The following is a 25,373-nucleotide window of genomic DNA, read 5'->3' as shown; positions in this document are numbered from 1 at the left end:
ACTACATCGCAACCTACAGTGGCAATAATGTGACAATATGCAAAATACACTGAATGTTTGAGAGTGATATTTTGAAGTTGGATCAATGTGTTTCTGAAGAATTGGGCTGAAAGTACTCAAGCCGCATGATTTGATTTCTCAGTTTAAGTGTAATGCTTTTTCATGATTATTATACATTATACAAATTGCACTTCATTTCATGCTTTTGAATGAAAATGCACATACAATTCACAAAATCTGTGTTATATACTTACTGGAAAACAGACTGTGGAACATAAAGGACAAAAAACAGGCCTGGCATTAAGGCTGGTGTGGAACGAATGGGCAAACTGAATGCATCACTAACATTACTTTAAAATTAAGAGCATTTCTTTGTTATAGAAGTCCAAAATCCTGATACTAATAGAAATAACTGAACTTAAATCACATTATAAACTCTGGCTGCCCTTGTAGTCACTGATTTATAGTTGCTGGGATTCTATTTTAGTCACTTCTGGCTGAACCACTAAACTCTTGAAATTGACAAAAAAAAGAAGAACAAAACAGATTAAAAAAAATAGACTCCAAAAATAAACTAAAGAACAGTAGAGTTTGACAGCTCATCTGAACAGAGCTCAGTTGTGCTGAGGGTGAAAATATTGAGCCTAAAATAAAAAATACCAAAAACACTTCATGTGTCTCAGGGGACGTTTCAGTGCTATTGCTGGAGCCGAGTTAGGATCAGAGAACATCTAAATACAGTAAGACTGTACCATCCCGCTCAGTGCACATGGTCCTCACTTTCCCGTACATTTGGTTCAGTAATAGTGCTGGATATATCAGGACCTGTAGGAAAATATTAGTAGAGCTGTATTTGTCAGTCAATAGTGTGAAACCAAAAATAGCAGATGTGCCATATTCTCGAAAATATTTAATTATTGGTGTCAAAATCACACTCTGTATAGTAACTCTAATTAAGAGTGAATAACGCTTATTTACACAGGCTGCCCCCCCCCCCACACACACACTGTATGTAATGAGAATGAGAGAAGCAAAGGGATGAAAACGTAGCTTATGAGGATGTATTAGTCTTCAGAACATTCATATTATTTTGCGTTATAACAAAAAATCTTACAGTTTTTCCTTATTTCTCACCTTTTTTAAAGCTTCATGCACCCAAGCATTATTTTGGACAGACCCAGTTTAACTGAAAAATCAGATCCTCTAATCACTGAGTGTGATTTCTGCTGACTGTGGCTTGTTTGTTCCATCAGTCCTCCTGACCTGTCTACACTTAAAACCTGCTCAGCTCTGCAGGCTCTCCACATCCTCCATCTGCCCCAATTAATGTGATTCCTTGTCCTGTTTGCTGTGGATTTACAGAAGCAGAAATGGTAGATTTAGAATATTTGTTAATATAAATACATGCTCAAAACAATGTGTTATTTGCACCAGTTTAACACATGTTAAGTAAGAGGATTAAATCACAACAACTCCTTTTGTGTTTTGCAATTGTTGCATATTCACACAATTGGTATTATAAAATCATAAAAAAGCAATTTTGTTCTCCTGTTTGACATTTAAGTGAGAGCATTAGCACAAAAAAAACAAACACAGGCAGGGTTTAGTCCCCACAGTGCTGCATGATTATGAAACCAGTGCAGTCATGTGATGGCTTCTCTCATCATCATCATCATCATCATCATCATCATCATCATGACAAGTTGGAAGTCTGACCTTCCGCCAGCACACAGTTTGCCATGCAGGGATTGAAGATTGCAATACAGCAGCAGTGCACTTGAGGCTACACTAGGGGCGGAGTTTGACCTCTCAAGTCTGAAAACATCACTAATCCGCGTCGGACATTCTGGCACAGGCCATCACTGGCCTCGTTAGTACAGAGAAAGGGAGCATTTTTCAGCGAAATAACACTGTCCTGACCGGGTGTGTGTGTCAGCACACATCGTTTCGAGCTGCCTCCTGTGTGCGTGTCGGAGGGATTGGGAATGCTGCACTACGACGGATAGTGCGTTTAATGCGTCCGGAGATATCTGCAGTGTTTTCTAGTCAGTTTTATTGGGAGGAATCGAGGAGAACTGTGGCGATTTGCGCGTTGACAGCTGGACCGCCCTGCACCTTCATTGGAGGCAGTGAAGTGCCCGCTTCCCTTTAAGGTGAGTCTGCTCAGCACTTGTTTTGTCTATGCCTGAATGCAAGTTGCGGCATATTTGTGCTACTGTGGCTGACCGGGCGCTGTAACACACAGTTAGTTCCCCGTGAGGCTGCATGGTGCAACACTGGCAGCATGTCTCCTGCCGTGGGAGAGAGCTTGTCGAAGCTTTAGGGTTTCTTTAATGCAGAAAAGCTCAGGATAGTCATAAAATCCCGTTCAGTGAAGGATTTACGTCCTCTTTATGAACCCTACTGCAAAGATGGGCGCTTATGTCAGACCGTATAGGCCTATACGGGCATCACATGTTGTTAGGAGCTGCTACACACACACACACACACACACACACACACACACACACACACACACACACACACACACACACACACACACACACAGTTGTGACACACTGACAATAAACGCTTTAAGAATAATTAACATTATGAAATAGTTATATTAAAATAAGCAATAACAACATGTAACTTAATGTGCCTGTAAGTTGCAAGTCCCTTTAAAACATATAAATGTTCTCTCTTTTTTATCTAATGGTAACTCTAAAAACAAATGCATTTTCCCCCTCTTGGTATAGCATATTTAAACAAAGCAGTGCAGCAGTTCAGGATGAAACAAAACAATACTTATTGTCTCATGTGGGACCTTGTTGCTGACATAGAAACAGGCTGCAGTCCTGTGGTTTGATATTCGGAGGTGGGCTGAGTCTCTCGTTTATATAATACAAAGAGTAGCTTAAAGTTTCATGTTATTGCATTTCTACTGAGACAATCTGCTGTTATGTGGATTGTTAGTTTGCTAATGCACCTCTTATGCATCTCTTTATCTGATTGATAAAATAAAAGGTTAGGCCTACTGAGTACAGCGATACTATCCTTACAAATGTCACTTTAAGCAAAACAGCATCATTTAAGGATTTATTTGAATTTTATTTTAAAGAGCAAATTGTGTGTATTATTTTTTTAAATGTTTTTTCCTTTGCATTATTATTCCATCTCTAGGTTTAATTGCTTTTTGTGCATGAGTGATCAAATAATAGGACAGTCAAGTCAAAATGATAACATACCTAACATCTATTCTAGAATACATTTTATTTGAATCAGCATGTTATTATGTTTTCAGACCCAATCAGGTTGTCTTTCTTACATTATGAGTGTAAACATACTAAAAGAAATGTTGCCACGCTCTTTCATCAGCCGGTGTGGTGGTGGTCACTATGCAGACTGTGGAGCAAGTAAAGAAATACAACAGTAATTAAATTGTATGGTGTGGGAATGAATTTTATCTGCTATATTGAGCATTTTCTTTCAGGAGAGAAGTAATGAGAAATACTTTCGAAATGGAATTGTGTTTGTATTCCTTTTTCTTGAAGTTAGTATGCTGGAAAGAGCTTCTGCAACTCTTTTTAATCATTAGTGTGCTCTAGCTGTACTGTAAACTTGTGTTAACGGTAATGGTATCACTCTTCTTCCCACATGTTCTCAGATACTGTCCAGTTGCCATTCAATGTCCAGTAGCACGTGGCTGAGGCTGCCCTGTGGCTGATCCCGATGATGCTTTCAACTAACCGCTCCGGGGGTGCGTGGGGATGAAATGGATGGAGCCCATGGCCAGACCAGCGCACCAGCTCCCACCTCACAGCATGTCGAGCCGCAGCAAGTCTCCCCCCAACTCCGGAGAAGGTAGATGACATGATTTGACTGGCAACCAACCAAATCAGTCATTTGGATTAGTGATGTAATGAAAACTGTGTCCAAGATTAACCGCATTTTCATCCAGGATTGCTTAAAATGCTTAGTGCCATCCAATAATAATCACATTTTGAAACATACTAGGGAGACTTTAAAGAAATAATGAATTGATGTCTATGGAATTTAACATGTTTGTTATGTTTTGAGTGGTTGACATGCAAACGTTATAATGATATTAAAAGATCAATTAGGATACACCTGTGATGGGATGTGAAATCCCAATGACTTTTCTAATCAGCTGCAGGCTCTAACTCCATGGCATGGGTGAAGATGTTTAGAAAACCTGGAGGAGGCCTGAAGAAATCCTACCAGCCTGGGAGCATGCTGTCCCTCGCGCTCACCAAAGGCCTACTGAATGAGCCCGGGCAAAACAGCTGCTTCCTAAACAGCGCTGTTCAGGTGAAGCACCCTTCTCTACCAGCTCTTAATTTCTGAAATGTACTTCAATGAAGTTACATCCTTCCAGTGTCGGTGCTCAAACAACGCAAAAAAACACATTCTCTTTCCAACATTTCTTCACTGTTGTCTTATGAACTGTTTTAAAACACCACACCAGAAAGCTGAATAAAGTGGTTTGTGACCACTTTTAGGAAATGCTATTCTAACATGTCTTAGTCAGTTCAAACAGCAAAGTGGTTAGAATCAGCAACCTTCACTTTTTTTAATAATAATTTAAACTTCTGGGTTAAATATGTCTCTTAGCTAGATTTCCTTCTCTTTTTTTTCTTACTATTTTCGCTGACAATGCCTCAATAATGTGTGTGTGAGCTGAGCATGTTTTCTTATGTGTGGGTAACTGAGAGATGCCGTGACTCAGCCACATGGACCAGCAAACCAAAATAATGAGCTGAAAATGAGTAAAAGTTGAAAGAAGCTTCTAAGTTGAGTGTTAACTTTCAGTGGGTCTAGCTGTACTTGCAACTCTTTCATCTTTCAAATATTGTTCGTGAGCGCTTTCTTTTCAACTTGAGCTTTTAAAATCTTTGAAATAGATTTCTATGCATGTCAGTGTTTTTATGTTTTTGCTGTTTTAACCTTCACAGGTGCTCTGGCAGCTGGACATCTTCAGGAGGAGTTTGAGGCAGCTCTCAGGCCACTTCTGTCTCGGTGATAGCTGCATATTCTGTGCTTTGAAGGTGTGTGTGTTACTGCACTTTGAGTTACACATTGCATTGTCAGTAGTATTGTTAAAATGGTAATTATTACATTAAGACATTGGTTTATTTTGATGTCATAATAACTGTCTAAAATATACAAAAATAGTCATGAAGTATAATTTGATTTGGTTTTGTGAGCACGGTTAAACATTATGACAGTAGCTAACCATTGTTTTTCTCTTTCAGAGCATCTTCAGCCAGTTCCAGCAGAGCAGAGAGCGTGTGCTCCCCTCTGACAGCCTGCGTAACGCGCTAGCTGAAACTTTTAAGGATGAGCAGCGCTTTCAGCTCGGCCTGATGGATGATGCCGCTGAGTGCTTTGTACGTTGACACTGTGCATTTGGCTTTTAATCAAAGTAACATCCAGTAAAAGACCTTTCCACAGTAACTGTGTGTATTAAACATTATTATGGCACTTCCTCCTCTGTGACACTGACGGTAAAAAGAAGCAGAGACCACTGACAAAATGCCTTGGCTCGTGGCGGTTTTATCTACTGTATGTAAATGATACATTTTAGCCTCTTGCTTTTTCATAGTTTAGTTAAACACTGTTAGGATTGTATATTGGATTTAGTGTTTAATGTAGTGCCTCTAAAATTCCCTTATAGACCTCAGTGCATTATCACAAGCTATATACGGTAACATGGACCATATTTTACAATCATTTAAAAATGTAAATCTAGTAGACAAATATAGATAGTTATCTATTTGTATATTTACAGCTATTTTAAGTGTTTCACATACATGTTGGAGTCGGTTTGACGGATTAAGTCACTGTTTGTGTGGAAGCACTGTGCAATGTTGCTGTCTATGTATCATGTATATTTGCGTATTCAATATTTGCTCTGTATCTGCTGTTATTTCTTCTATATTAGGAGAACATCCTGGAGCGGATTCATTTACACATAGTTTCAGACGCGTCGACAGACGCATGCTCATCCAAATCCTGCATCACCCATCAGAAGTTTGCCATGATGCTTTATGAGCAGGTAACCACACAAAAACAATAAGAGTATTATTTTTATTATTGTGATTACGTAGTAAGTAGAATAATAATGTCTACTAAAACTAAATGTTAGAGTTGTAATAATTGGTGACGGCACAAGTCATTTACTAAAATGTAAACATAAAATATAAACAACATCATATGTTTTCTTTGCAGTTTGTGTGTCGCTGCTGTGGAGCATCGTCAGACCCTCACCCATTCTCAGAATTCGTACATTATGTCTCCACCACTGCGTTATGGTGAGTACTTGATTTACTGCCATGTTTAAAAAAAATGGGATACGAAAATCAGACCATAGTGCTGATCCCGATTTAAATGTCAAAGTATGAAATAGGGTTAATACAAACAAACTGTTGGTAGTATTCTAAGCATATTAGATCAATTTGCTTACTGTCCGAAAGCAACAGAGCCTGAAAACCCAGTGGGGATTTTATCTTTTAATTTCCCCTTAGACTGATAATGATGATTATATAAAGGTTTATTCTCTTTATTTATGCAACAAGTGCACAATTACTCCTCACCTCACTGTCTGCTGGTATGTTTGAGTCCTGTCAACTCGAGAAGTAGAGCAATTAGAAAAATCCACAATCTGCAGAAAAGTACTTGTGTATCAAAGTTCGTTATCAATAATTAAGGAGTGTTAACAGGAACAACCCTATTAATGTTTAAAGTATTCTTTATTTTAAAGGGCTGTGCTTTCAGACTAATTACATTGTTTGTTATGGATAAATGAATTATTAATATACTTTACGTCTCAGCCATAAATTCTACCTTCACGGAGAAGATAATGTTTACTCTTTATTGACACCGTCGTAGTGGTATTCATTTAAGTATCTGTTTAATTTATAGAAGTGGAAGTTTTCAGTGGTATTGAACTTAACTTCCTTTTACTATGAGTTGCTTTTAATGTTTTACTTCATTCACACAGATAGGGGGGAGGGGGACAGTGTATAACTACGAGCTCAACTCTAAACACACAGTTGATTGAACAGTTCTTCGACAGCGTCAACAAAAACAGAATATTATAAAACCTGTGGCAGATCTTTTGTAATGGATTGCATTGATTGTTTGCAGTAGGTGTACCTGATAAATGTATATCCCAATCTAAAGGATTTCACGTTAATTACTAGAACAGTGTTTTTGAGTGTTCAAGATACACAATAGTTGTGGTTATTGTTTTTTGTCATTAACATTTGTATTCCATTTTTCACATTATATACATAAATGCAAAAGATACAAATATGATATAAGAGCATTCATAGTCAACTACTGTAGAAATGGCAAAGAAAACGTTTTTTTTAATAAAAGACAAACAAAAAGACATCCAACAGCTGTAATTATTGAATTTTAAATGAAAAATATAATACTTGTTATCAACTACAATTCATACCGTTTATGTTTTTATGCACAGCCAACAGGTTGATCGCATGTTGGGGAAGAACGAGCGACTCAGGTCAGACATGTTTGGAGAATTGCTGCAGGCAGCAAACAACACAGGTGACCTCCGAAGCTGCCCGGTATGTCACGTACTATCGTTGTTTCTTTTTAATGTGATGGTTTTCTCAACAGCTCGGACATCTTGAAGTCATAGCTCAATAACTTTTCCCGCTCTGCTGTTTTGTGAAAGCATCATAATTCAGCCATAATTAAAGTAAATGCTGATTTGTTACAGAAAGTTCTTAATGAATAATTTATACGTTCAGCTGAACAGTTCTCATGTTACGGTAACATGGACACAAGGATGATTCTTGCAGCTATGCAGAGTACACTCTGTGCTTTCTGCTGTGACTCTGCACTTGAAGCGGCCGGAAGGAGACAGTGCCAGACTAGTGTTAGGATATAAATAGAAGTAAGGGTTTATATCCACGTTTTCTCTCATCTGTATTTGCTACCGCTTTCTCCCTCTTCAGTGTGCATCAGTCGGGTGAACCTGAGTGCTCTGTTCCCTTAACCCATTATTCTTCCAGACAAATCAAAGCTCCAGAAATGACTTGATGATACGGATGTGCAGATAATACAGTCTGTCTCTTTTTCCATCTTTAATCCTTATTTTAACATTTTCTAGTGATAAGTCGCCAGATTTACTTCTCTACGTGTAGAGTAATGCACTGTTGAGGATTGGTTTTTGCCTCTTTCATTTCAAACACGTATTTCTTTTTGTGTTGAAACTTGACCCAAAATTTAAATGGAGATTAAAATCTTGATTTAGTTTTTTATGTATTTATAATGATTCTATGTTCATTGTTTTTTTGCAGAGTAACTGTGGTCAAAGTATCAAGATCCGCCGTGTGCTCATGAACTGTCCAGAGATCGTCACCATTGGATTTGTATGGGATGCTGAGCAGTCTGATCTCACGGACGATGTCATTCGGTCACTTGGCCCACGATTGAATCTGTGTGGGGTAAGAGCAGAAGATAATTGACCAGATTGAAATTAGAAATGGAATGTCTGCATCCTGCATTTTTTTATTTTTCTAACCTAATGACGACATTTGCGATTACAAAGTCACATTTTGACTTATTTTGAAAAAATATAAAAATATTCACACCTGCTTCACATAAAAAACTGTAATTTGACCAATGAATGATAGATATCCTCTTCTCTTAGTTTATAAACTGCGTATTCCTGATCCAGTGTTTATCTGCATCATGTTTATAAAGATATTACATGTATAGAAATATTTTTTGTGCTAAAATGTGTTTGAGTTACTGTTTATTTGTTATCCAGAAAATAGTAATGATGAGGTCAGTGTGCTTTAATCTCCAACAGTGTATCAAATACACACACGTAGGATTTAGCATCTGCCAGAGGGCAACATGTGGAGATCAAACTTGTCTCAACGTGCTCTATTTCAGCTTTTCAACCGTGTCACTGATGAAAACGCCAAACGCAGCGAGCTTCATCTGGTGGGGATGATCTGTTTTTCAAGTAAACATTACTCAGCCTTCGCCTATCACACCAAATCTTCAAAATGGATGTTTTTCGATGATGCTACTGTAAAGGAGGTTAGGAAATACACTATTCTATTGATCTGCTTTATCCCTTTTCAAAAGCCTGCTAGCTCTTACTGTGTGTTACATGCTCTTATATCACACTTTCCATTTTTTACAGATTGGATCCAAATGGAAAGATGTTGCCTCTAAATGTATCAGGGGACATTTCCAGCCTCTTCTGTTATTTTACACTAATCCTGAAGGATCTCCAGTGTCTAATGAAGATGCCCCAAGACAAACCACTATGTGTCCTCGGTACAAAACTCAGATAAATGGTGACATGACAGGTAAGACAATCCTCTAGTTAACAGCATACCTACTCTGCACTTTTCACATGCATTATTTTCTCAACATCAGGCATCAGTGATTACTAAACCTAAACCATGGATCATCCTTCTTAGATCTATCTGTAAAAATGCCAACTTAGCTTTTTTTGGCATTAAGTTGTTAAGATTTTGAGATGTCGTCATTAACATTTGCTAAAAACAATTTCAGTCCTGCAAACAAAGCTGTTATTTTTAGTGAGTTATTAATATTTATATCTTTCTGATACAATGATAGACTGTAGGTTGAGATTCAATCCAAGGGGTGAAACGTTGTGCTTTGTTGTTGAAAAGCCAACTATCCAAGATGATGTTTTCACACACAGACAGCTGCTAAAAAAGAAAGAACATCTTTTAGAAATATCCCTCACTACCATTTATCAAATAGTTTTGACTGCATGCATGACATGACAACATTAACAACCGAAATCAAAGACTCGCATAATGTTTATCAAGGAATTGATTCATTAATTTAGAATTTGAGCTGAGCCAAGATGGACACAAGCCTGAAAACGTCCCATTAATAATTAAGCCTTTGTGTCAGGTTCATGCCCTGAATAAATATTACTTCACACTCTAACAAGTAGAAAACCTACAGTCTAGAAACAAATGAAGAATGAACCTTCAAGTATTTCATTTAGGACAGAGATATTTACCTCAGCGGGGTATAGGGCTATTAAAGATTTACCTAGCAATGATACCATACCATCATGAAAACCACTACCATTAACAGAGTTATAGTAATTGTCATTACTCCAGCATTATCACCTTAGTTCTCCTACACACTTTGTAAAAGGCCATAAAAGTCTGCAAGCAGAAAAAAGAGTCAATACCTAATACCTTATGTTCCCAAAAAAATGGCCTTTGAATGCAACTAAATTTGCGACATGTTCACAAATGCTTTCCTTAAAAGGAGCATGCCTTAGCTTTTTCTTAAATGCAGTATTTACTGTCTTCTAGAATTTCTCTAAACATACAAGTTATTTTGATTATCTGACTGTACTGTCCACTGAAATGTATACAATGAGATTTTTTTCCTGAGAAGCGAATTAGTTGTTTCCAGAAAGCTCTGTATTTATTGTGTATTTTGTATTGATGAATAGCAATGGTGCTGTTGAGGCTAGGGGTAGATGATGGGTCGATGTGGCCAAAAGTAAGTGAATGTTTGTGCTCCCTGAGCAGAAGGCACCTTGTATGGCAGTCTCTGCCTTTGTATGAATGTGTGTGAATAGGTGAATGCCGACTTGTTCATAAAATAGTGCTTTAATGGGTCATAAAGACAAAGCTTTGTAAAATACAGTCCATTGACCACGATAAGAGATCATTATAGGGATCATGATGATCATCAATTTCAATGTGTCCAATCATTTAACTTCCATAAGTCCCAAACTGTTTGCACAGTGGAACATTTTTTATCACTAAGCAAAATTAATCGTGAAACCATGTCAATACCCATAGGCATTATGATATTTTCGTCTGCAAATGACAGATATAGTTTGCATTGGGATTGAGAGAGTGCTGTTAAACCGCAGGCAGAAAGATTGTCCTGCCCTGTGTGCTGGCTTGAACTTGACATGAGGATGATGCCTCTGTTGCACACAGATTACCACCCACGCCTCCCTCCCTAATCCCTGCTCCTGTGGCCCAGCGCACTCCTGCTCCATGCTTCTCACTCCTCCCCTAGACATTTCCGATGTTTGCATCCATCCATTTATCTGCTTGCTTATTTTGGCAGTGGTGCCTTGCTTGTTTAGATAGATAGTTTTGCTTTAGTGTCGTGCCCAGAGACTTTGACTGGCATGGGACTGGATTCTTGTTTTTATGAAAAGCGTAAGTAATGGATTATTTTAGTTTGAGTGTGAGATATGGCTCAGCTTTTCTTCATTATTATACGCTTTGTATGCCTTATTACCTGATGTGTCTTTTGTTAAATTAGTCTATATTAATGTATATTTATCTGCAGTAGATGGTGGAGGGGTTTATTCGCTCCACACAACTTCAGTGTTTAACTGTACGTGCATTACTAACACTAAGAGTAAGAGTCTCTGTATAACTTCAGGCAGCATGATGAAGTGTGGACTGTTTAATTACTTAGGGTGTTAGAGTGTACTCCTAAAATCTAGTATCTGTTTTCAGTGTGACTACCCAAATCTCAGCATTATGGTTATGTGAACAAATATGGAGAGTCATAATTCTACAGCTTACTCACTGCTGTTACTCACTGCTGTGGTAACATCCAGCAGCCATGAACACAGCATTTTGCTTTCCTTCTTTTTTACCTCATGTTTCAGAGAGACTCTTATACTGCTATGTTATACTCTATATCTGCATAAATATATGGACCATATTTTCCAAGCACAAAAAATACTAAGTTTAGGAGGAGACAATGCCTACATGCAGACAGGAGGAATTGAGAGGTAAATGTGGAAGACAGTGCAGCTGTTGGGCGAATGGGATGATTTGGAGGCAGATGTTCACAGTTCACAGCATCTCTTGTTTCTTTCAGTGACCTGCTTGCTGCAGAACAAAGAAACACCCCACAGGGTTGGCAAATGTGGCAGAAGAAGAGTATTTTAAAATTGCTAATGATGCACTAGCATCTGTTCTTTGGTGTTTTTTGTTTTTGTCTCTTGGCTCAAAGATGAAAGACAAATCAAATTACAAGAATTGTAGCTGCATTTAAATGTATTATTAATGACCAAAAAATGATTTAAAAAATGACCTGGTAGGTTAGTGGATCCTGCTAAAAACGAAATACCTCCAGTGCACAGCTCAGTGTGCTTTTGTTGGAACCTGGCTTAAAAACATCCAAGACCAACCACTCATATGCCATTTCAATATTTCTTTCCCCCAGCGAAACATCCCCTTGACAGTCCGAACAAACTTCAGGATCCCATCATGGAGCATTTGCAGAGGCCAAGTGAAACGTCCAAAAAGGATCGAGGGCATCGGAAAACAGACTCATCACAACACAAAGGTAGAGTTTCTGCATAGGAAGCAATGCCTTTTAAAGAAACAATGCTAATAGATAAGCCACGCAAGGAAGTTAGTGTAGATAACTACTGTACGTCAGAGCATGTTGGTTAATAATCCTTGTATGCACTCTCTCTAGAGATGGCACATGCAAGATCTCTATCTCCTCCAGAGAGTGGACCCAGGCCACCTGTGGACCAAAAATGTAAAAGCTATCCACGAGCTGAAAAGTTATCGAACCATTCAAGCAGAGGACCTCAGGAGCAGCGTGGTCAGTCCTTCGGTACGCAGGGTGGAGGGCATGGCCACAGGAACAACACCTCCCCAAGTCGCAATGATCAGGATGGCTGCCATGAGCAATGGGAAAAAGGTGGAGGTGAAGGAACCCGCAATAAGTCCAAGTCCACTTGGAGACCCATCCGGGAGGTGTTAAATGTGGACACTGTGCTAAACGAACTGGAGCAGCGGCGTCTGCAGCAGCACGACAGCCCGCGACACAGCAAGCCTTCATCCCAGGAAAAAGCGCACACGGAACAAAGCAGAGACCACGAGCGGGAATACGTGCGAACCAGAGAAGAGCGGAAGCAGAAGTGCTTAATGACTATATATGAGGACGAGCAGCGGCATGAGACTGAGAGCCACAGCTCTGTAGAGTCAGAGAGCAGGGCCAACCAACAGAGGGGCAGCAGACTCAAAGGGGGCCCCAAGACGCTGCTGCGTAGCGACACCTGGACATTCCAAAGGACGGAGTCTGGCTATGAGAGCAGCGATAGACTCAGCAGTGGCTCCACCAATCCCGACTCACCTGGCGTCGATGGCTTTGTGGTTAAAGACCAGAGATCAACATCAGAGGCACAGTCGCAAAGGTAGGAAACAACTGTGTTCAATGGATATTTTGTATCAACCTTAAAACAGGTGATGCTGGCTGTAATAATTTCTCCTGTTCACACTTGCCTTTTAAATTTGACTTTCACTTTCAATGGAAGTGATTGGGAACAAAATGTTACGTGTAAAAATGCAAATGAGGAAAAAACTGTTTTAGTGTAAATATGGGCGCCTAACTATTGCTTTTAAAATATTTGTGAATGCTGTGAAGCAGTTTAACAGCTTATTTCCTTAAACAGATAAGTTATAAGTTATTGGCTACATCAGATGGAAATAATGAAATATTCTTATGTCATTCATAATGGAAAAAAGATAAACATACTAAGTCCTTTTCCAACAATTCCCAGTTCACTTGTTTCAGTGGTTTGTTATTATTCTGAGATTCATTTTGGGCCATAATGCCGTTTGCATCATCACTCAGAAATACTTATGATTTCTTTGAAAACAAGACTAAAACTGAACCGCTAAAGGTTATAAATAAGTTGTTCTATAAATATATTTGTTCATTAAATAGACATATAAAACTTCACATTTAATGCAAACTTTGACATGTAATTCATGATCCAGTTTGTTTCATCCTTCCTGCTAGAGGCACTTTTTATTTCAATTGTGTTCCTGAAGTACTGGAGAAAATACACTAGTGGTGAATATAAAAATATGCCCAATGAGATATCTTAACTATTTTTTATGGAAATTATATTCTTGAAATTATGAAACTTTCACTAAATCAATCACTGAATGACTATCAACCAATACATGTGACTCTGTACAAGGAATAAAGTGAACACTTTGTTTCTGTCACTGCCAGTCACTTTCTTAAGATGCTTTGCAATATTTGTTTCCTGAAAAGACCACAAATGTTTCTTTGTTTATTGTGGTTCAAAATACTAACTGTCTAATCATGAAAACATGGTTGATTGGAGAACGGGTGTAGTATAATTTAAGTCTTTAATTTTCAGTCAGCTGCACCAAAAAGGAGGCGATGCTAAATCAAGTTCAACGTCCTCACCTTCACACAATGGTAAGTTACTCATTTGAGTATAATGAGTGGAATAAATGTGTGATTAATGCACTGTTGACGCCTAACAATGTGTCTGGCCAAATGTTAAATTAATATTTGGCAAAAACTTCACATCAAGTCAACGCTAGGAAAAAAAAAAGATTGGTCAAAAAGCTAAAAGACCAAAAGCAGAAAAAAGAAGCATGAGTTGAAAAGTAAAACTTTGATTGAGAGTATATAAATCAGAGTCGGGTAGATCTCAATAATCTGCAATAATTTGAGAAAACAATTTTCATGAGAATTTTTTTTCAGTAAATCACATTTGTAAATATAAGATATACAAGTTTTCTGTCAGTGCAAACTGTGTAATTGTGAAGCAAAATTATTGTAATACTTTCGTACTGAATGAAGATAAGATGAGCTGATAATGTGAGAGTAATTGAAGATTGGTTTCTGAGCATGGACTGGCTTCTCTAACCCCTTCACCCAGGCAGCCCTGCGCAGGCATTAATCTGATGATAATCCCACAAAGCTCACTCTGATAGCACAGCTGGACGTGGCTGCTGGCATTGTCATGAATATTTTTCGGTTTCGTGCTGTTCTTAGAGTGTGCTGCACTTGATACATTATCGAGACTATGTGCATCTAGAGCCAGTGTTTCCAACAGACAGCTAAAGCTTTTATCCTTGCATGGGCCTCTCCAGGGCAACAGCAAAGGAAAAAAAATGACACATCTATTTTTAAAGGGCAGGAATTCAGCACTATGCTGCCTCTCGCTGATGGCTGATCCAGCTGCAGCTGGGAGAAAGTCGAGGAGTGTGATTTACGCTCTGTTGCTGCCACCTTGTGTCCTGAGCATAATGTTTTCAAAGTCAGACGATTTTGTGCTTGGTCTCTACTTTTGATTTATAATATTATTTTGATTGAGTGTGTACTTAACTGCATAGTTCAAGTAGTAGGAAAGAAGGTTAGGAAAAAGTATATACAATTGTTTGAGCTCTGACAGTAATCTTGTTATTCTGAGCAAAAAAATATGAACGATGATACTAAAGTCTAAAATCTGCTTATGGCAGAATATGAAAATCATTTTCTAAATTCTGGTTAAACGAGTCATTAATCTCAGCACTGAAATCTGTTTCACTCTTTTTTTAAGGCAAATGTGTTCTCATTTGTTGTACATTTGATATTTTTATCTTCTGACATCTAATTTTGTCTTGATAAATGTTACTCAAAAGAGTAGGAAAGGTCAGAAGATACAAATACATTATCTTTTGTATAAATCAAAGTATGTGAAAAGTTTACTTTGCCACAAAAGCAGACCTTTCCTTTCCTTTGTTTCTTTTTCTTTTTCTGTCACTATGTTTTTTTTATCACTTTTGTTTTATATTTTATAGGTAAACATCAACCCAAACCTCAGGGAAAGAACCATGACCAAGTTTCACATTCACATCTAAAGTGCAGTCCAAGTTCGAGGTAGTGCCCTTTGATATAAATGAAATATAACTTGTTCTAATATGTACATCATTAATTGGATTTCCATTTTCCCTGATCTATAATTTCCATCCTTCTCTTGTAGACGGAAATCAAAGAACACTAGTACCTCCAGAAAAGCAGTATCCTCAGAGAGGGACTCCGCTGGTTCAGATAACAGGCAGAGTGAGCAGCAGGATCTGACAAACTGTCGAGGGCACTCTGGAGAAAGTACAGCCCAGAGGCACTTTACAAAAACCAGCAGCTCCGAATGGAACAGCTCCGATGATCTGGCTCTCTCTGAGCCCGAGGACAGAGAAAACTCATATCGCTCCAGCAACAGCGAGGCCTCTGAATCTCAGTGTCCTCCCATGACACTGCCCTACCACCCTCCCAGCAATGTGACTGCTGAACCTCTCCAACTGAACTCTCAGCGCCAGCTCGGCATAACAGGGTCCCCTCACCTTCGGACGACTCCACGGATCACTGCTCACCAGGGAGAAACAAGCCACGCAGTGTTTCGTCCAAGGATGCTTCAAGAACCCTTTCCATCGAGTCCTCGTCTTTCATCCACGTCTTTTGTTAGTCTTCACAGGAGGCCCGACATTTCAGGCCTCAGAACCTTCTCAGATGCAAGCTCCAAGTCGGGCTCTGACCCAGAGAGGAGTACACCATCGTCATGTGAAAGTGAGGAAAGACTGACCGGATGCAGATTGGAACAAGCAACGCCAGCTCAAGAGGTTTCTCTGACAACATACTTCACTGTGGATAACTGTATGACGGAAACATACCGTCTCAAGTACCACAACCAGAGGCCTCTTGTCCTCTCAGCCACGGTGCCGCGGACAGTGGTTGTGACTGAGCGCAGAGATACCAGCCACACACTCCCCACTGACACATACTCACAAGATGTGCCAAAAGCCAGACCTGAAACAAGTAAGCCTCTCTAATATGCAAACCTGACTGGCTAACCCTATGACAATACACTGTATATACTGTGAGATTAGATATATCTATATCAGTCAACCGTTAGCAGCTGTAGAAGCTGTTCCCTTAATATGTGGTTATTTCAGGCCATTGAGGACAATGTTGCAATTCAATAATCAGGACTATTGTATGGCCAGATATAGATTTTTTTTTAGGATTTCTGCATCAATGTAATTAGGGATGCACAATATTGATTTTTTTCTGCCAATACCAATGATTAATTACTTATGGCTTCTTATGACCATCATTGATAAAATATGTTTTAGTTTTTTATTCATAACCTGTCATTTTTGCACAAGCCACATATTTAGTTGGAGAGGATGGATAAATTCATATTCCAGATTTCACTTGTGTCGCCTCCTCTGAAACTGTGAAAAATGTCCATATTGGTAACGACATGTCTGGCTCTGTTTGTTTGTTGATCCTCTCTGTGTTTAATTGGCAGATCACAAACCGACTGTTATGGGTGCGTACCGCCACGCTGCTATTGTTAATTCAATGAAATCAATGTGGCTTTGTTTAATAGGCCAATAATTTAGCTGCTTTAATTTTGATATGCAAATATTACATAACAATATCATTTTCCATTACTGGCTGATCATTTATTGGCCTAATATATATTTTGCATCCCTAAATGTAAGCAAGTACCTTGATTCCTGTCTGGTTATTTTGAATCCATTCACTGTTTCTTAATTGATTTTCAAGAAAATGCACTATTTCACTATATATCCACAATATGAAACAACATATAAAATGACAAAAGGTTTTATCTACATAACCCTCTCCCACCTAAAGTATTCAGTTGTTTTCTTTGTTGTGGTGTTATTGTACGAACAGGGGGAATCATAAAACATTTTTTAAACAAGATTATTCTTTTTTTTTTCTTTACAGGCCATAATAGCAATAAGCCCACTGCAAAATGGAACCCAGTGACAGCCAAAGGACTGGATGAACGTGGTTTTTTATGAGTGTTACTTGGTAAGGTTTGTTTACAAGGATGGACAGTGGTCAGTAGAGTACTAACTGGATGCCAAAGAGTTTACAGAATGAAAACATGTCCTGCAGTGCGTCTTCTCCAAATTGAGTGGAATTTATTTATGCAAGCTTGTCACATAAGTAAAACCTAATTTTGATGCTGTTGCGTATAGTGTGATGGATTGTCAACTATCACATATACAGTACTGTCTTCCATTGTCCCGCAGTATTGCTGCAAGAAGATTTTGTTTTAACCAAAATCTGGACTGTTTTGAGTTTGCACAAAGGGTTCTTGAGCCTTTATTACTCTTTAAAATCATTTTCTGTCAAGTTTAAAATGTTTATTTTTTTATTTGTTTAGTATTTCCGTGCTGCAGATATATTAATGTATTTACAGAAAGGCTTGAGAGATTATGGTCTGTGCAGGTGAAAGATGTGTGATGATTACAGCATGTTGACGAGCAAAGTGTTAAAGAATAAAAATATGAATATGATGTCTTCTACACAATGAAATAAAACCTGCAGGTCAAAGGTTTGCATCATCGGCAGCAGCTTTAGGGTGTAAGGAGAAATATCTGGGTAGATCACCTGTTATATGCACATGAGGGCTTTAGGTCACCAGGGAACAGACATTGCAACACTTGTGTTTCTTCAGTTACTGATTGTTTGTAATGGTTATCTTTGTCAGTTATTTGCAACGTTTTTTGTGTTAATGAATGGCTGGAGGTTGCCCAACTGCAGTCACTTTTAAGATTTCTTCTGCCTCCATTCATGAGTATGTATACATCTTTTCTTGACATGTGATTATGCGTGGCTATGTTCAGTTTCTTGCAGCCTACAAATCCTAAAGTTTGATGACTGATGTACTGAAGTTGGGGCAGCCTTTGTGTTATTCAGTAGGTCACTGTATACTGTACCACCACGTCACCTTGTGTGTTCTACCTTCAATTGTGCTGATTCTTGTAATCCTTTTTTGTAATTCACAGTGATGTCAAATTGTATTTTTTCAGTCTTCCTTTTAAAGTAGACGGATTTAAACAGGTCTGTATTTGCAGGTATTTTCATAATGATGCCATTATAACTAATATGCCTATCTGATATTGACCATAATACACATCAATGATTCTTGTTCGTAAGACTAATGTTCTGAAACCTGCATGTGGCCTTTACAAAGTCTTACCAGCTGTGTGTACAGCATAAGCATGAGCATGATAATAATGGACTTTAAGTCCAACAAACATCAATTCTATTGGATTTTATTTAATTGTAATAAAATCAATTCATTAAATACCTATTTGTAACTACAGTGGATTTGAAAACTTTTTTCAACCTTTGAACGTTGTTCCCCTCTCTTGCTCATGCAACGACACATACTTGTAAATATGAACATATTAAGACAATACATCGGGAAACTACCAGATCAAGGCATAGTATGCGTTCACTAAAGAATTACCAATAACGTTTGAAGAATTATGCATTTTTAGGCTTTGTATTCTGTTCATTTGACATTCCCGAGAATGCAAGTGTTGTTAAATGTTAGGATATTAATATCTATATATTTTTTACGGACTAGATTGCCAAGTCTTTTCCTCAACATCCTGCCATTTATGCATATTCTTTAACTTTGCATTTTTGTCTATCCGTAACAACCTTTGTCCAGATATTTTCAACTATTCCAGCCACACATTTGGTCACTAAATCTTCTGTTTGTTTGTGTTTAGTTAGTGCCGTCTGAAACTAAAGGACGGTGTGTATATCCACACCTTCACCCGCAATTTATATAAAATAACACAGTTTAAGAATGCCTTTACACAAAATAGTGTTGTAGTAGTAATAAATCACAGATCTTACTGTTATAATAACAGATCTAATACATTCAATGGCAAAGAAACCGCTAAACTATTGATTTAGATCAATTTCAATTAGAATATATGTTGTCTTGCATGCAAGTGTTTTTATGTGTTTTGTATATGCTTCTACAAGCGATTAATTTAATATGATTTATTTTGCTGATTCATTTTTAGACTAATAATTTGGGAAAATATCTGAAATAATCGAAAATACAAATCCCAGTTTTTAAACGTCAAAGGTGGCATCTTTAAATGTCTGGTTTTGACAGCCAAACACTCAAGATAACCATTTTAATATGATTTAAAACAGAAAGGACATAATATCAATATTTGAGAAGCTAAATACATTTTCTGTTATTTTTGCATTTAAAACAAATAGTTGGCACTTACTTTTCTTTAAACAAACTAAATGATTAGTCCACTAATCATTTTACTATCCACATGTGACTTTTGATTATATTAGTTATAATTAGGATTGTTTTCACAAAAGTTTTATTTTACATTTCGAACAGTCTGTCAGTTGTATCAAGAGTGCCTTGACATTTTTCATGTGATTTGTGAGTGAAACCATAGTTGGGGACTGAAGGGGATTTTTGAAAGGGATGAAGGGTTTCATGCAAAACTTTTTAAATATGCAATGCTGACAGTGACATATCTGATGACAGCCCTCCGTGTGCACCATTGTACTGTGTGTGCCTGTGTGTGTTTGAGTATAAGGAAGGGGGGAGGGATGTGTTCCAGTTACAGTATTCCTCAAAGCCCTTTTAGACTTGGAAGCTACAACTACAGCTGTAAACCCACTGTTCACTCTGCATCCAGGTGCAATAAGCAAAACTTTGACATGTTGAAATGCAGCTGCAGAAAATGGGAAAGCTGTGCTTGTACGCTTAAAAGAGCCTCAATGTATACCAGGGTTGCGTCAGTTTGTGTCTGATTGTGTGCGAACTTAGAAAAAGAAGCTGATAATCGTTTCTCCTCATGCATCCATGATTCATAGTCGTCAGTCAAAGTAAGGGTTATATAATCGAGGGGCAGAGAGCTTTTTTGTCCTGTGTCACATAACGTCACAGTTGGCATTGCATCAAAGCATTTCCTTTATCTAATACACAGGGACAGAACCTAATTAGGCTGTATTGCATCAACACTCAAGAACAAAGGCCAACTTTGCCCAGCATATCACTGATTTTATCCAATAAGTTACCAGCTAATGTGTTAGAACTATTCATCACTGAATCCTGGTGTCATACCTCTGAGTGTGGTTCGGATTTGGCCTGACACAGTCCTTATTTATGGCATAGTGTTAAATTGAGTTGTTGGTGCTTCAGTGAATGCTTCATTACCTGTGTACGTACAGATCATTTTAAGGAAACATACAATCTCTCTACACTTTATATTTTTGTAGATAATATATATTTATTTTTATTCGTTGTTGAATAAAGTTTAAATTATTGTGTCAGATTAGTCACTTCACTGTCTATGCTTTTTCATCTCCACACATCCACAGATTTTCCACTAATAATTATAACTTCAACATAAAACTGAAGGAAAAACAAATACACAGAAAAGGCAGTTACAGTCGTGCTTTATTACTGCAAGTATCAAAATCACATGACATTTAAATATGTTTCATAAACTTTCTGGGTATTACAAGCAGTGCATGTTTTACAGGATGTGTTGGTATAGGAAAATAATAATTCAACACAGTGCTGTATGTAATCCTGATGTCAAACATCTCATTTTCAAGGTTTGTTGATCAGAACTAACACTTCTTGAAAATCCTCTTTGCGTCCACGCCTTCGTAGTGGTAGCTCTGGTGAGAAAAGATCAGGTCAGATACTGTTATTTAACGGTCCTTATCCATAACATGGGAATCGGTTTAACATATATAGAATCAGATTCTGACAGGTATCCCTTCTGATCAAAGTTTTTGTAAAATAATATGGATTTCTGTCATAGTTTGCATGCATAATATAAATTGACCCCACCTGTATGAGTTCATCTCCTTGGACGATTCTGGTTGTTGTCAGTTGCTTTCCGTTGTCCTTTCTGAGGAAGACCCCCTTCAACATGTCTCCCTCCATGGTCCATGAACCCTGCGGGGTGAAACATATAAATTATTCATAACGAATATTAGGTGTAAAAAGTATTGCAGAGGGTTGACAGTTTTATAACTGGGACTGTTTGCGGTAGTGAGTAAAAACCAACAGGGCACAAGGGTTGCACAATGAAAGTCAAGCTTTAAGCTGACAAATGCACTCCTACTTGTATCTCAAGAGTTCAAATTGATTGGAATACCAAGTGTATGTTATAGTATTAAGAACTCAACCAATGATTAGACTTAATGACTAAAACGTATGTAATAGGAGACAAATTTAAGTATTTTCTTATAATGGTCAGTTTCTATATTAACTATGAAGTGCAATGGTGTTAAAGGTGCATCCACTGCCTCGGTGCCTCTTTTTCTTACTGATAGCTCTGTTCCATCTGCCAGGCTGTACTCAAAGGTGACACCCAGGGTGAAGTCTAATTCCAGGTTGCGGAAGGCGCTGCTCTCCTTGACATGAAAATTGTCCCCAGTCTGTTCGAGGGTTATCTTGAGGTTGTCATGAGCGGCCAGCTTCCTCTTCACCATGTTAATTCCTATAAACACACACACATGGAAATATGTTCAATGGGCTCTGAACAATCAGAGGAAGTTTGTCAGGATTTAATTACTTTTCAAGCACATGTAGTTCCTTTGATTGTGTATTTAGAGGGTAGAGGGTAAACCACAAACATGTTCATTAGGTCACAATGTGTTCCATGCAAAACTTAAGCTCAAGTATTTAACCATTTATTTATTAAAGCAGTTAAGGACAGGCTTTAACAAATAATTTCTGCTTTTTGTGTGATTAAATGTTATAAAAAAAACACATGCATGACTAACAGTTTGATGCACAACTGACATTTTTCACAAGGAAACACTACGATCTTGATTAAATTAAAACATTATCAGTGCTTTGTTGATTTTATCAGATCTTGATTATATTATATCTCATATCACAGAGAGTACACGGTCATGTGACTTAAAAAAAAAAAAATGCATCAAATTCCACATATTTCAAATTATTGGCTTGAATTATATAAAATGTATCAGCATGGTTTGATATAACTTACCCATTTTTTCCATGAATTTCTCATAGTTGTCATTGCGTTCAATTTTCCAGTTGCCATTGAAAGTCATGGTTGCTTTGAGGGTGAGCTGGAGAACTCTGCAGCAAGGAATGTCTTACTCAAAGTCTGCCACTCCTTTTAAACTGAGCTCCCCGCTTTATCTCATCATCTAATCTCATTGCTGATGTGGCTGTTTAAAGCTCAATTTTCTTTAAGGTTATACCCACTCTAGCTGATTGGACAAGCTGAACAGAACCATGCCACACCTATTGAACCGAACCATATGTCATATGTAGTTCATCAGTGCAGAACTGCAGAAACTTAGCATGCAACAATTTGAATTGAAATATATTTTGAAAATTTCAATTGAAATATACAGTGGGGCAAAAAAGTATTTAGTCACCCACCAATTGTGCAAGTTCTCCCATTTAAAAAGATGAGAGATGCCTGTAATTTTCATCATAGGTACACTTCAACTACGAGAGACAGAATAGGGAAAAACATCCAGGAAATCACATTGTAGGATTTTTAATGAATGAATTGGTAAATTCCTCGGTAAAATAAGTATTTGGTCACCTACAAACAAGCAAGATTTCTGGCTCTCACAGACCTGTAAATTCTTCTTTAAGAGGCTCCTCTGTCCTCCACTCGTTACCTGTATTAATGGCACCTTTTTGAACTCGTTATCAGTATAAAAGACACCTGTCCACAACCTCAAACAGTCATACTCCAAACTCCACTATGGCCAAGACCAAAGAGCTGTCAAAGGAGACCAGAGACAAAATTGTAGACCTGCACCAGGCTGGGAAAACTGAATCTGCAATAGGTAAGCAGCTTGGTGTGAAGAAATCAACTGTGGGAGCAATTATTAGAAAATGGAAGACATACAAGACCACTGCTAATCTCCCTCGATCTGGGGCTCCACGCAAGATCTCACCCCGTGGGGTCAAAATGATCACAAGAACGGTGAGCAAAAATCCCAGAACCACACGGGGGGACCTAGTGAATGACCTGCAGAGAGCTGGGACCAAAGTAACAGAGGCTACCATCAGTAACACACTACGTCGCCAGGGACTTAAATTAAGATTAAGATTCAACTTTTATTGTCATTGCACAGAGTACAAGTACTAGGACAACGAAATGCGGTCTCTGCATTTGACCCATCCTAGTGTTAGGAGCAGTGGGCTGCCATTATGTACGGCGCCCGGGGAGCAGTGTAGGTAACCAGTGTCTTGCTCAGGGACACCACGGTGGCACTTGGTCTTTCGGGGACTTGAACTGGTGACCTTCCAGTTCCCAGGCCAAGCCCTTATGGACTTTGCCACCACCGCTTAAATCCGCTAAATCCTGCAGTTCCAGACGTGTCCCCGTGCTTAAGCCAGTACATGTCCAGGCCCGTCTGAAGTTTGCTAGAGGGCATTTGGATGATCCAGAAGAGGATTGGGAGAATGTCATATGGTCAGATGAAACCAGAATAGAACTTTTTGGTAAAAACTCAACTCGTCGTGTTTGGAGGAGAAAGAATGCAGAGTTGCATCCAAAGAACACCATACCTACTGTGAAGCATGGGGGTGGAAACATCATGCTTTGGGGCTGTTTTTCTGCAAAGGGACCAGGACGACATAAGACATAAGATTTTCATTGCCAACATATACGCTGTATCTGCTGTGCATATGACCAATAAAACCTTGAAACGACTGATCCGTGTAAAGGAAAGAATGAATGGGGCCATGTATCGTGAGATTTTGAGTGAAAACCTCCTTCCATCAGCAAGGGCACTGAAGATGAAGCGTGGCTGGGTCTTTCAGCATGACAATGATCCCAAACGCAGCCAGGGCAACAAAAGAGTGGCTTCGTAAGAAGCATTTCAAGGTCCTGGAGTGGCCTAGCCAGTCTCCAGATCTCAACCCCATAGAAAATCTTTGGAGGGAGTTGAAAGTCCGTGTTGCCCAGCGACAGCCCCAAAACATCACTGCTTTAGAGGAGATCTGCATGGAGGAATGGGCCAAAATACCAGCAACAGTGTGTGGAAACCTTGTGAAGACTGACAGAAAACGTTTGACCTCTGTCATTGCCAACAAAGGGTACATAACAAAGTATTGAGGTGAACTTTTGTTATTGACCAAATACTTATTTTCCACAATAATTAGAAAATAAATTCTTTAAAAATCCTACAATGTGATTTTCTGGATTTTCTTTTCTCATTCTGTCTCTCATAGTTGAGGTATACCTATGATGAAAATTACAGGCCTCTCTCATCTTTTTAAATGGGAGAACTTGCACAATTGGTGGCTGACTAAATACTTTTTTGCCCCACTGTACTTATGTCTGTTTTTTGTTCACTGTACGCCAAGCTGAGACAAAACAAAAAGACTAGGCAAACATGATTGAGCAATAGAGGAAGGCAATTTTTCCACAATTTTAAATGTGCTCTGACGTAATCTTTCCAAACCTCTTATCGCTCAGCCAAGATACTACTTCACAAAATTTTATTGCTTTGTACAAATACAGCGGTGATCAATGTTGATAATGAGTTAGAAATCTTTGAACTTTCTTTGACTGCCAAGTGTATAAACGAGACCTTTGATATTCAAAGTTCATATTAAATAATAATCAAACCTATTGCTTGTCATTAAGATAAACTAAACTGAACATGATGTCTTTTTGGTCGTTCTGAGTAAACATAAA

The 25,373-nt window shown here is 38.3% G+C and overlaps 2 protein-coding genes across 3 annotated transcripts; one reads left to right on the top strand and one right to left on the bottom strand.

Moving 5' to 3' along the window:
* Nucleotides 1-1,744: 1,744 nt before the first annotated feature.
* On the top strand, nucleotides 1,745-20,988 carry usp53b (ubiquitin specific peptidase 53b). 2 transcript variants are annotated; one of them, XM_063884441.1, is made up of 18 exons: nucleotides 1,745-2,153; nucleotides 3,647-3,843; nucleotides 4,151-4,311; nucleotides 4,956-5,048; nucleotides 5,256-5,390; nucleotides 5,945-6,058; nucleotides 6,232-6,314; nucleotides 7,487-7,592; nucleotides 8,331-8,477; nucleotides 8,932-9,081; nucleotides 9,188-9,356; nucleotides 12,247-12,369; nucleotides 12,505-13,231; nucleotides 14,210-14,271; nucleotides 15,645-15,723; nucleotides 15,827-16,656; nucleotides 17,153-17,173; nucleotides 17,599-20,988. In XM_063884441.1, the coding sequence occupies exons 2-18, from the start codon at nucleotides 3,750-3,752 to the stop codon at nucleotides 17,673-17,675; spliced, it is 3,171 nt and encodes a 1,056-aa protein (XP_063740511.1). In that variant the 5' UTR covers nucleotides 1,745-2,153; nucleotides 3,647-3,749; the 3' UTR covers nucleotides 17,676-20,988. The 2 variants fall into 2 exon arrangements, with proteins under 2 accessions (XP_063740511.1, XP_063740513.1); XM_063884443.1 differs by lacking the exon at nucleotides 17,153-17,173.
* Nucleotides 20,989-21,097: 109 nt separating this feature from the next.
* Nucleotides 21,098-22,901, bottom strand: fabp2 (fatty acid binding protein 2, intestinal). Its single transcript, XM_063884444.1, has 4 exons — nucleotides 22,689-22,901; nucleotides 22,000-22,172; nucleotides 21,518-21,625; nucleotides 21,098-21,342 (listed from the first exon to the last, which is right to left on the bottom strand). Exons 1-4 carry the CDS (start codon nucleotides 22,753-22,755, stop codon nucleotides 21,292-21,294), a joined length of 399 nt encoding a protein of 132 aa, XP_063740514.1. The 5' UTR covers nucleotides 22,756-22,901; the 3' UTR covers nucleotides 21,098-21,291.
* Between the last annotated feature and the right edge of the window lie 2,472 nt (nucleotides 22,902-25,373).

The sequence above is a fragment of the Eleginops maclovinus genome, chromosome 5 (assembly GCF_036324505.1).
Source record: "Eleginops maclovinus isolate JMC-PN-2008 ecotype Puerto Natales chromosome 5, JC_Emac_rtc_rv5, whole genome shotgun sequence".
In the NCBI taxonomy this organism is placed as follows: domain Eukaryota; kingdom Metazoa; phylum Chordata; class Actinopteri; order Perciformes; family Eleginopidae; genus Eleginops; species Eleginops maclovinus.
The sequence above is the reverse complement of the archived record's forward strand: the minus strand, read 5'-3'. Positions and strand labels throughout refer to the sequence as shown.